Genomic DNA, 12,815 nt, shown 5'->3' on the forward strand with positions numbered 1-12,815 from the left:
ATGCAAAATTAGTACCATTCTGTACAGTTTAGATACATCCCTATTCAAACTCAATGCTGCACATAAGAATAGCTGACTCCATGTGTTATCTTTACAAGATGAAATAAAGGTTGTCATTAACAAATATGATCTACCAACTAAGTGGAAACATTTCAAAACCAATAATATTTTGAAACCTTCTTTTCTTCAGTTATAATGTTTTGTAAGCATATGTAATGTTACTTTACACTAGCACATACACAAACTGCAGTAGCATATAGGAATTCAATCTAGTTTACCAGGTTGGAATTGATCATTAACCAGTAATATAATGGAAAGCCACAAGGTCCATAGTAAAGCTTTAAAAACTTACTCAAGTCAATATGTAACATTTCCAATGGGAGACAATATCAGCATTTAAAACTACAAAGTCAATAAGCAGAGGTCTACCTATAGACAAAACCACTAGGAGTTACTTCTACAGAACCCTTTAGTCACTTATATACAGTCTGTACAACAGGACTGATTAAAGCCACACAGGCACTCACCACAAGAGAAAGGGGCCTCTTCCATGAAACAACACCAATCAGTCCTGACAACAGCACCTGAAACAAAGAAAGCAGAGTCACCCCAGCCTTGGTTTTATACCAGCATATTTAAAAAATAGTAGACAATTCTAATAGCAATAATGAGTATTAAGTTCAGTTATAATGTTTGTTTCCGTCACTCTGGTAATACACTGCTAAAACAGATACTGTTTTCATTTTATTCTGAAGATTAATTAAACAGAAGTACCGTTAATCTGTTTTTAAAACAAATTTTAATCCATCCAACAGATCCAATTAGTTCTGTTCAGATTGCAATAGGTCTTCAGACATGTTCTCCCAAGTCCCAAATGTCATCAGTACTAACAGAGAAAAAATGTTTAGGGTAAACTTTCTTGTGGTGTCTTAGCATCATTGAAAATTAGGTCAGAGAAGCACACAAGAAGGGGAGTCAAGATGGGGCAACTGCTAATTTCATTAGTATTTGATCATTCCTTAGGAATAGTGCAGCAGTTTACTTACAAGTGGCAGATCGATTGACATTGTTTACTTGACACTGATTTAAAATATTTTGTGCAATTTTTCACAAAGCCTCCTGTTCTGACAGAAGTATGCCCCCCAAAATGCTATCAGAATCATTCAAGTGATTGACAGTTCCTAAGCAGAGCCCTAACAAAGCTTAAGAAATGCCTTAAAATTATTTCTAGTATTACTAGTGAAAACCCCGTCCCTCTCTGTATCACACACAGGCACCTTCAGGAAGGTATAATTTAAAAATCACTTTAAATGCCTTTTTGATGTAAATAATTCCAAACCTTTTGGTAAAATCAGCCAGGGTACCCTGCTAAATCAAAAGATTGTTGGTTTTTTTCCTACACAACAACAGTACTTCACCTTATTTTTGCAGAAAACAAACAAAAATGACAAACAAAACCCACCCACAAACATTCATTTAAAACATATATTTAACATACAGATATACCACCCCCAGTTTTTTGATTTTTTTTTTCAAGACCTACTTATTCCACATGAGCTTTCCTTAGTTTCTAAGTAAAAATATATCCCTCCACTACAAGTCAAAAGCAAGCTAAAATTCATACCATGAGTAACCCAAGCTTATCTCAGGTACTCAAAAATAATACCTAAGTTACAGCTCGGACACCATAAACTTCAAAGACTGTTAAATGTCAAGAGCATAAAACACAGAAACTGGAGCGATGGGGTGAGGAATACTGACTCCGGAGGAGAAAATAGGTAGCAGAGGGAGTCTCTTCATTAGCACATTTAATCAAAAAAAATAATAAGCCAGAATGTAAATAACATGCAGAGAAAACAATACATTATGTATTCATTTCATGATTCAAAACTGCATCTGTATCTAGCGTCTAGAGAAGCAATGCACGTGGTGCTGGTGACCAGGCTGGAAACAGACTGCCTACTGGTGCTTGGAGCGAGTGCGGAAGCAAGAGCTGGTGGAGCATGGAGAGCCAGGTGGTACAGCACCCGGGTGAAGGTCTGTAGATGTTCATACTGCAACATATTTCACACTACCTGCCTGGGCTGTAGACATTCATACTGCAACTTATTTCACGCTACCTGATAAAATCCACAGCTGCTGCAGCTGAAAATATTCGGGAAGACATGTTGGGAGATGCAACCTTTGTTATTTTCTTTAGCACCTATGCCATATAAAAACCTCAGATAAGGTTTCATAGTTTTTAATCCAACACTGTAGTTTTACTAAGTACAAATGCAACATGTGAGAAGTCACGAAAGCACAATAACAGTGGTTCCAAAATCAGGATATGGAATCCTAACGACTGCAGATAATCCCTAGAGAGAAATGGAGGCAGCTTGTATTTATTCTACAGTATTTCCTAGAGCATGTAACTTCCATACCAGCTACATGCTTCAGATGTTGGCCAAGGCAGGAAAAAGCAGAGTTCCTTTTTTTTTTTCAGTTAATTAAATTTGCTCACGCAGCTGTGTTAGCTTATTATTGTTGTATGATAACTGTCTCTGGGCTGATAATCATGTAACGTGAAACTGCACTCAAGAAGGTAAAATGACAGGGTTAGCTAGCTTTACTTGAGGCTAGACAGCAACATGCTCTCAATTAAATAAAAAGGGATGGCTGAAATTGTGAGGTTATTAAAGAAAATCCCTTAAGAAAAACAAAAAAATTGCCTTCCAGAACAGTGTATGTATTGATAAATAAAATACTCATGTATAAGCCAGTACTTCTCAGTCATCAAGTCGTGCTGAGAGTCGAAGTGCTTTAGTGTACTACTTATGACCAGCAAATCCTTTCTTTCGTTTGCTGTGCAGCCTCCCTTCTGCGAGGTACAACTCTCTCTCTCTCCTGCCCAACATACCTGTGGCATTGTGCATCACTGAAGAAGCAAGGGAGCTGATCCTTTTTGTTCAGTTGAACTACAGGTGGTTTTGACCTTTATGGGTGCCTTGCAAAATGAGAGTTACATATGTTTCTGTTAGAAAAAACCTCCTTGGCACTCACCCTACTGGTAACCACGAAAAAGGTCAAGTGCAGTACATTGGTAAATTCTTAATATTCACTGATGGTAGACACTAAAACACTATCCTTCGTCTGTGTCATGAATATTGTCATTACAAGAGTTCACATAAACCACATGGTAATTTTCTAAATCCTATTAGTCCCCAGTATCATTGTGGTTACCCAAAAGCTTGTTTTGCCTTGACATGTAGTTATCCACAGCAGCAAGCACCTTTAACACTTTAAGCCACTGTCTACACAACTGTATAATTAAAAAAAAGCAAACTGAGAACATTATACATCCACTTCTGTTAGAATATACCAAGTGACTCTTAAAACAGAAGTCTAAAGATGATTTCTCACGGTGCGCAGAGGACCAAGAATTAAAAAAAAAAAAAAAAAAAAAAAAACACACAACATTGTTTTCTCTTCATTTTTCACTTTTTATAAATACAAATGTCAATATTGGATAAAACTAGTCTGGCTTTATTTACTTTATCTACAAAAGTTATTTGAGTTATTTTAAGTTGTGTGTAATTCGCAGACCCAAGAAACTTACAGTAGTCACTCACAGTATCCGGTGCTTCCATCAGCGAAAACAGCTTGTGTAACATGTTCTTCATTTCACCAGATTAAGGGCCATGAAGCACAGCACAAGGTAAGCTGTTTTTATGCAAGTATCTAAAACAATGGCATTTCCTAAACATAGATTGAAAGGCTGAGCTGTATATATCTCTTCTAATGTTTTCTAAAAATCACTACATCACATGTATATTCTGAAGAGGTTTTTTTTTCTTTCTTAAACAAAAACTGAACTGGAGTTATGATGATTTTTTAACAACTTGCCTATTAAACCTATGCAATGTGACTTGATTTGATAGCCTGCATATAATCTCGGGCCTAACTTCTATCTGCTTAACTATAATGAAAATGCCCAATGATTTATTAATCGAATAAAACAAAGCTACTAAAAACGTTTTCAAAACCAGATTTGCCAGCTTCCTGAGCAGGTACGTACAGCTGCAGGAATTCTGTTCAACTATAACAGTGGTGTTGATTCAGAGAGCAAAAATAAACAGAATACATCAGTGCTGACTTCTGCAGCATTAGAAATACAATATTACATTAGGTATGAATGCCTTTCAACACGCATATAAAAACTCCATTATCATTAATGCAAGCTGTGCTCATGCATGGAGAAGATGCATTTACTTTAATATGCACACACTGAGGCAGGACAAAAACAGAAGGTGAAATTAGTTTCTGGTACAGGGATTGCAAACAAAGGATTTAATACAAACAAACAAAAAAGCCCCCGATAATGTCTTTTCCAGCATTTTCAATTGTCTGAACTCAAGCCTCTAGAAATTCCGAGTGCTGATTTTGAGTATGGTACAGATCAGATGATGCAGTCTCTTGATATCGCTTATACCATCAGCTTTCCAAGGCTTCATCTCCAAAATGGTTTTGTATGTAACATATTTTCCAGTGTCCTCCCTTTAAACAACTTTTCCAAACTACAAAAAGTGTATATTTATATGAACATGAATTAAATTAAAACCACACTGAATACAATGAAAGACTGTCTAGGTAAAATAAATTCCTGGAACTGTAAAATCCCTAATGTTTCAGTATTAATTTGTTTAGTAAAACAAATTCTTTTTTCTCAGCACAACTTGAGATCTTGCAATGCTTTTCAAATACAGAGCACATTAGCTACAGAAAACTCAAAGTTCTATTGCCTATTCTTATTTCTAGTTTCTTGTTGAGGATTATACACCATATGTCGAGTCATCTGCTCCTGTTCTGCAAATTTAAGAGTTCCTCACTTGTTCAAGTTTGTAAACAGTGAACAAATTCTCCAGTCAATGGATTCAGTTACCAATAAAATAAGCATACATACTGTTCCCATTAATTGCACCAAACTCCTTCTTCTAAGATACTAAACACAGCAAATAATGCAAATTGTGGTTATCCTTAGCTCCTACGTTACCTGAATGAACAGAATCAACAGCATAGCAGTGTATTTCCTCCCAGTTAAAGCATATAACATGTCAACATATAACATGTCAATTCAAGCATACTGAAATAAACTATTTTTAAGAAAAGAAAAAGGTGAAATAATATAACATGTTATTTAGAGGGGTTAACTGTGCTAGTGAAAATATTGATTATTCCTGCAAGGAGGGGAGGAAAAGCCAATCCCAACTGTGTAATGAGCTCTACTAATACCTGCAATCAAAAATAAAATGGAAACTCTTGTCTAACAAGCTAGGTATTATTGATAAAGCAATATCAATAACTTAATTTTGCAGAATAATAGATGACCTCATACCATGAGCAAATATAAGTGCTTCCAAGTGACTTAGAACAGACAATGGAGCAATAAACCAAAGTAAATTAGGGCATAACTAAATAAGCAGGGCTTAACTGAGTTTCAAAGGGACTAGGGTCCCAGTTAAGGGACAGAGAAAATGCAACAGATGAAGAGCATACTGAAACACCAGACTTTTTGGTGTGATTTTTCTCAGTTCAAAGTGCTGATAAAAAGCTTTACTCAAACAGAGTGGTATTCTCAAAACATTAGGCCAAAATTGCATGTGGCATTACATTGGGCATAAAGGAAAAATTGGGGGCAATCCAATTATAACGATATAAATATCCACACATAAATTTGTGAACAGATTTAATCAATCTTTTAAAATAAAAGGCCAGACAACTATTTTGAGGAATGCAATATGGAAAATTAACATGATTTTATACTGCATAATGCACCTCGAGTACTGCATTCAGTTTTGGCCCCTCACTACATGAAAGATACTGAGTTGCTGGAACACAGCATTGTTGCTCACCTCTGAATGTGAGGGACTGAAAAGCACGGCTTCTGTGGAGCAGGCAAGGCAACTGGGGCTGCTTGGTCTAGAGAACAGGAGGCTGAGAGGAGGCATCATCACGCTACAACTACTTGAAAGGAGGCTACAGCAAAGAGGGTGCCCGTCTCTTTTCTCATGTGACAAGTGTTAAAATGTGAAGACGTGGCCTTAAGATGCACCAGGGGAGGTTTAGGTTGGCTATCAGGAAGAATTTCTTCATGGGAAGGGTGGTGGTTAGGCATGGAACAGGCTGGGAAGTGGTAGTTACCATCAAGGTAAATTAAGAGATGTGCAGATGTGGTGCTTAGGGACACGGTTCGGTGACTTGGTAGCATTAGGCTGATGGTCCAACTTGATGATCTTAAGGGTCTTTTCCAATCTAAATGATGATAGGATTCTAACAGCTTTGGTTACACTGAACAGAGAACAGAAGAGAATATGATGAGAATATGTACGAATATGATTCCCAGTAAATGTAAGACTTTTGATCATAGAAGTACCAGCAAAATTTAGATAAATTTAGTTCTTATAGGTGATATGTTTATAGATGTATATGCACATCCTTTAAAAAGAAATGTATGTTTTGTGAACCTACATGTGAATGCACGTAGATAGCCTACAGGGAATACTTCTACAAATGAGGACAAATGTATACAGCTGTCAGTCATCTTTAACTGATCGTAATAAGAGGAGTTCAGGTGCAGTGCAGAAACCCTAAGTCACCTCTCTTCACAATTTCAGGACTTAATGCTTTCTGAAGTTCAGATTTCATCTTCTCTTTTTCTCCTAAGACACTAAGGACATCAAATGCCAGTACAAAAATTCTTCAGCAAATCCAAGGGTATGTTTACATTTTGTTATTGTATTTTATGTGCTGTATTGTAAGTGGGGCAAAGAACAAACATTATATGTTGGTGTAGGCCTCTGTATCATCTTCTAACATTTTTCTAATACATGCTCAAATTTTTCTATTTTCTATGTATTTTCTCTGGAAAATGAGAAGCCTTGCTTAGGAGGTATTAAGGATAAAATATAGTTTTGACAGGGATGTTTTATGCAAAATAAATACCTGTACTTTAAACTGTCATTTTTTTATCGTTTTACAAACACCCTCAATTCTGTAGATATCTTTTTAAAAATATGCCTATGAGAAGAGGTTGAAGCAAGTTGGTTTCATGAGAGGGAAGACTGAGATGGAACAAAATGGCAGTTTTAAAAAAATGTACAAGATGGTTAAAAAGAGGATGATGGCCAACTATTCTTCAAGTTCATTAAGTGCTGAACAAGAAATTCAACTGATTTACATTTGTGCTAATGAAGATTTAGGCCGGACACCAAGAATTTTCTAATTCTCAAGACATTTCAACCTTGGCAGAAGGGATAATTACAGAAATCCCATCACTAGAATTTGTTAACAAGACATTACACAAACACCCGTCAAGGTGGGCCAGGCAGAACCAGGCATAGCATGAGCAGCCAGGTGTACAAGGCTGCCAAACGGAGGGGGCATTGCAGTAAGCCTGCCTCATTCACTGCCTGTCCCTAAGGAGGCAAATACGATCTCTTCCAATATTAGTATCATTCAGTGCTTTCTGCCTGCAAAGCACTACAGCAACTGGTTCTCTTCAGAAGTGTTTGCAGCCCCTGACACACCTCCCAGAGCTCTCCTCCACAGGCACAGATTACTGTGAGGTTTAATTTTGCTATCTCAAACGTTCCTAGAAGAGTGAAGTTCAATTGTACTTGAATAATTAAAAAGTCTTGATATCCCCAAATATATATTGGTCTAAGTGCACCTCAGAGAGAGAGAATCAACAACTGAAATATCTTCAAGGATGACATTTCTATAAAACCACAATAACCCTGGTAATTGGTAGACAACTGCTTAACAAGTTGCAAGTATTAAATGTTGTGTGAGTAATGTCACAAATATCGCATACTCAGAGCCTTCGGAAGTGTGACACATTACTGTCAAGAGTACAAAATCTTATAATAATAATATTCTTTGAAGCTCCTGCAATCTATTACTGGAAAATTATGGTTAGTGAAATACAAGCTACAAGGGGGAAAAAAGTGACAGCATGGGAATTAGCTAAAAGGGGATTTTCATACTAAAATAATCTACCAAAAACATTATTTTCAACTTCAATTCCTGGAAAAAACAAAGAGGGTGAAAGAAATTCTTGGGATGAGGGCAGCGGAAATGTATTAACAAGTATCAGAAGAAAACAATTCTACATGTTTCTATACGCACACACACACATGCAAAACTGCAGAACGCATGACAGAAGAGCAGTGTGATTTTGGAACGGACTTTCAAAAAAAATCATCCTAAATGGTGGGTGCTGATAAAAATCATACCACGCTACCACATATGAAAAACATGGGAAAAAATATCAGTCATAGGCTAAAGATTTTTATTTTTTTTTAACAGCCAGTGTAGCTATTCATGTGCAGTTATGTGAACTCACTCTTCCACATGCAGTTATTCACCAAAATCCAGGCATGGCTCTGGTTTAAGGACTACAGTACAATGAACACAAAGAGCACAAGTACCACCAGACAGCCTACCCACAAGCAAAAGATCCGTGTACTGCAAGATAACTAGAAGTAAAACAAGAACAACCAAAAAAGCAACAACTTGAGCGCAGATTTGAGCTAATTTCTAAAAAGACTCAATATGTTCCAGACTAACAAACACTGCTTCCTAGCTTAGTCCCGTTTCCCCACTCCAAGCCTAAAACCAATCTAATTCTAATTACCATGGAAATGGGACTGAGAAACAATTCCTTGGTAGCCCACATGAACAGGACAGTAAGATTACCTATATGTTTACTCAGCTACCTGAATGCATTAAGAGCATGCAATTTTGTTCTCACTTTAAGTTACAGGGTGGGCTTTATCCTTTCATTTTTGTTTTCCCGGGAAATATATTCTATACCCACATTAAATCTGCATGCATCACATCTGTAGTTTATTTATGGGACTGACAAACAATGATCATAAAACTGCAGTATGCACTCTGAATGTTTCTGTAGAATAAGGATTTATCCAGAAAGATATTTTTTCCTTCTGCATACAGAGAAAAACAAGGTCTGGCAGCACGCAGATACATTCTGCAGTATTTTTTTTTTTCCATTTATGAACAAAATGATGTGTTCCATATTTATTACTCTTCTAAGTGGTTCAGATCTGTTATGCTCAACTTCACTACAAGATGCAAGCTGTATTACAAAGCTATGGACAGGGATTTAGATAAGATATTAAGTACAGAGCTGATATCTCAATGACTCACAATACAGTCTTAATTCTAATCTGATTTTTATTAAACATCCGCTGAACACACTGTGACATTATTTTATGTCCTATAAAGTAAACAATGAGTATGACAGACAACAACTGGCATAAGAATATTTAAAAGAAAGGAAACTAAGCAGTTTGCAATCAACCTTTTATGTTTTCAAGTTAATTATGTCTTTTATGGACAAAGTTGAAATAAACAGAGGACTGAAGTCTTATTTCAATAAACGCCATTTCACAGCTGAAAAGCTTGAACTCAGGATAAGATCCATTGAGATACTGCAAACGAGTGCATTACAAGCTTTTGAGACGATATCAGTTCTGGACACTTCATTAAAATTAAAATGAGGATCCCCACAGACCTTGAACGATCTCTTTCCTCTAGAACAGACCGTGAAGGAATCAAAGAGCACTGCTACCTTTGAGTAACAGCACCACCAACACTACTGCATACCCAGTCACTGTACACATCGTGATGTTCAAAATGAATGAGAAAACAACTAATTGTTTTATAAATTATCTAGTTAGGAACAACAAAAATGAAGAAACATGTCTATACACTCCCTACCATAGCTCAAATTAACTTTGTATGGCTTATCGATCCTTTGAAGAAGGGGGGTTTTTACTGAGGTAGCAAGCCAAAGTTTAATTAAAACGCAGTGAACCAAAGAAACAAGTGAAATTAAAAACAGTTTGTCCAGTAACTGTATATATGTATTGTACAATATTTTCTTGACCTTTTTGTGCAGTCCATACAATAGATTACAATGATTTCTATGAAAATAAAGCCCTCAAAAAAAACTTATTGAATATACTTTCTAAATATACTGGTAGGTTTTAAATTCCTTGTAATTGCATTGTAGTTAAATTTCTTCAGGATCTGAGAATGTGAACTCCACTCCAGTAACAAAAGATTCTGTGTTTTTTTCCATTACACGGGCAACAGTATTACCCAGCTATGAGGGCTTCACTTCCTGATTTTTCATTTTAGGTCTCAGTTACCAAACACAGCTATGACATCCACTATGTTGCTGTGTCAAAGAAAAATATTGTGATAAATTTCTTTAGACATTTTCCTAATCTGTTTTCACACCAATCTTGACTTGTATCATTGACTCAATACAGAATATTATTCTAGAAACGTTGTTTTCTCGTAGCATTAGGAAATCACTAATCACATTTTTGCTGCTGGGCTCTTCCAATAATTATAAAAATGAAGACTGAGATTGCTTTAGATAAGTGAAATGAGACGATGGCTCTTTCAATTACTGACACAATTCCTCAAGGGATGAAACCTGCGGTGCATTGTAAAGCAATCTAAACATCAAGAATAACAGTATTTTCTTCGCCTCAAACCCCGAAAAGCTGCCAAACACAGACAAAAGTGCTTCTGCATATCTCTAGTACACAGCAATCTCCAGCGCTCTGGTTCTGTACATCATGTGGACCTATATTCCTAACTACATTGCCACAAGGGTGCACAGAGAAAGGTTAATCAAAAAGGAATAAGCCTTGCACTCTAATAAGCGTGATTAGCCACAGGTCCACGCTTCCAGGGATAACAACAACAAGTTAAGGATGCATAGACTCAAATTAGAGATAGAAAAGGACAGAGCAAATATTAAATGGTCATAATGGATACACACCATCTCCATCCCAAGCCTACACACGTGTCACATTCTCAATGAAAACTGTATACACTACAGCAGCTATCACCTTTCCAAGGCATCCATACCCATGACACTGCTAATGACCACATTACCACAAAAAGGTACCACATCAACTAAAACAACCAACCAGAAACAAACAAAACAACAAGAGAGAATGAATGGATGCATTGGTACAAGCACACGTTTATTATCATGATGGATAGATGCCTCCCAAACACCTTGACATCCCAAGGATTGTAAAGACAGATTCCATGTCTCTGACATTATATGACTACCTGGTAAATTTTCCAGTTATTTGTCTCAAAGGATAATGCAATTCTAGAAAATATAATCAAGTTAATTTATACTCACCTTGCAAATTAACAGTAATATCTGAAGTCTAACGTTTCCTCTCATTTGGATTTAAAGTTTCTGTTTTAAAAGGAAGAATTTTAATTGCTACTTAATGATATTATATATTAACAATAGGAAGTCTTTTTGAGTATCAAAAACTCATAACATGCGCTTCAAGGTTAAGCTGTTAAACAAAATACAGAAAGGCAAATAAATGCTTTATATGGCAGCCAGCAACAACACATTTACGTCTTCTTCCCTGGCAAAGTAACAGAGAATCAATTGCAACATGGGAGGATTTAAAGATACAAATGTGCATACTTTCCCTGAAGCCAGCTAAAAATCTTTTTTTTTTTTTTTTTTTTTTTTCTCCAATATTACCAACCTACTACAGGCTAATTACACAAACTGAACAGCTAGCAAGAACCACCAGTCAACTCATCTCTCACCTTGAGAAGATCTCTGTTCCATTAAAAAAAACAAAGTGCTACTATATATCTTATTTTTGTGTTTTTTTTAATTATTTTTGTCTCTGGATCTAAGTGCAGTAAGGTCGCCTCTCTGCTCCAAACTAACTTCATGCATTTTACAAAAGCTACAGCAAATTTCACAGGGGCAGGAAATCAACTAACTGCAGATCTCAACCAACACCAGTGTTGCATATTCCTGCTACAAACACACACTCCCATAGCAGGAAAATATTTGTGAGAAAGTGTGTTATTTATTTACCTCTTGCTTTCTAGAGTAGTTTTTGGAAATGGAGTAACCCTGCCCTCATCTCAAGCTCAAACCCTAACTCTTCTTGCCATCTGGTCCCACCTCAAACCACTCGGGAGCTGCCGAGCCCCTCCTCTGTCTGGCACTCCACACAAGTGTCTCCTGAAACACACCGACCCCAACCTGAAGGTTTATTTCATTGTCCTCTTCAAAGAGGCCTCACTGAAAACAGTTCCTCATTTTCCTCTTCTACTTTTTATTCCTCCCTCCTCTGTATATGCACATATACAAATATGTGGGCAGGAACCAGAAACACAACGTACTCAGCGTATTCCATTGAGATGCCCTCCTTTGCAGCATTGTAACGACCTCTATATTTCTGATATGCAAACCCATTGACACGTTTATAATCTACACGCATATACATGCAAATCACAATCTTTATTGATAACCTTTAACTAAGAGATTTATTAATAAAAGCCTTATCTCTAAGGGAGTGATACATACATTCTCAGGCACAATTGCACAGATAACTCGATTGTTTCTTCCAAATCTACTGAAGAAGAAGGGGCAAACTTAGCTGTTCTTGAAATGAGACATTCACATTTAAACTGGTTGAGTGCAACTGGTCAGTAGTTCAGGCTTCCCCTTTTTTTCTGTACACTTCCCACCCCGTTACTGTAATGCGCCAAGGTGTGGGGTGAATTCACGCTGCAGACTTGGCACAGCAATGCTGAGGTAAAGACCACAAAAAGCTTCTGCCAGATTGAACAGAGACTGCACTGGTGACAGTTTAATTCAGAGACCTGCACCGGTGACAGCATAACTCATTCTAGAAATTATCAGAAAAAATCAGCTAAAGGTTTTGTGTCATTTGAAGCCC

The 12,815-nt window shown here is 36.8% G+C and overlaps 1 protein-coding gene across 5 annotated transcripts in view; it reads right to left on the reverse strand.

The window, feature by feature from the left end:
• ENTREP2 (endosomal transmembrane epsin interactor 2) overlaps window positions 1–12,815 on the reverse strand; it is a 131,772-nt gene that overhangs the window by 85,071 nt on the left and 33,886 nt on the right. For all 5 annotated transcript variants that reach the window (XM_084532252.1, XM_084532250.1, XM_084532248.1 and 2 more), the window contains exon 2: window positions 528–584. In XM_084532252.1, coding sequence (XP_084388378.1) covers window positions 528–584 — 57 coding nt within the window. The remainder of the gene's footprint in view (window positions 1–527; window positions 585–12,815) is intronic.

Source organism: Aythya ferina (genome assembly GCF_964211825.1).
Source record: "Aythya ferina genome assembly, chromosome: 11".
NCBI classification, from domain to species: domain Eukaryota; kingdom Metazoa; phylum Chordata; class Aves; order Anseriformes; family Anatidae; genus Aythya; species Aythya ferina.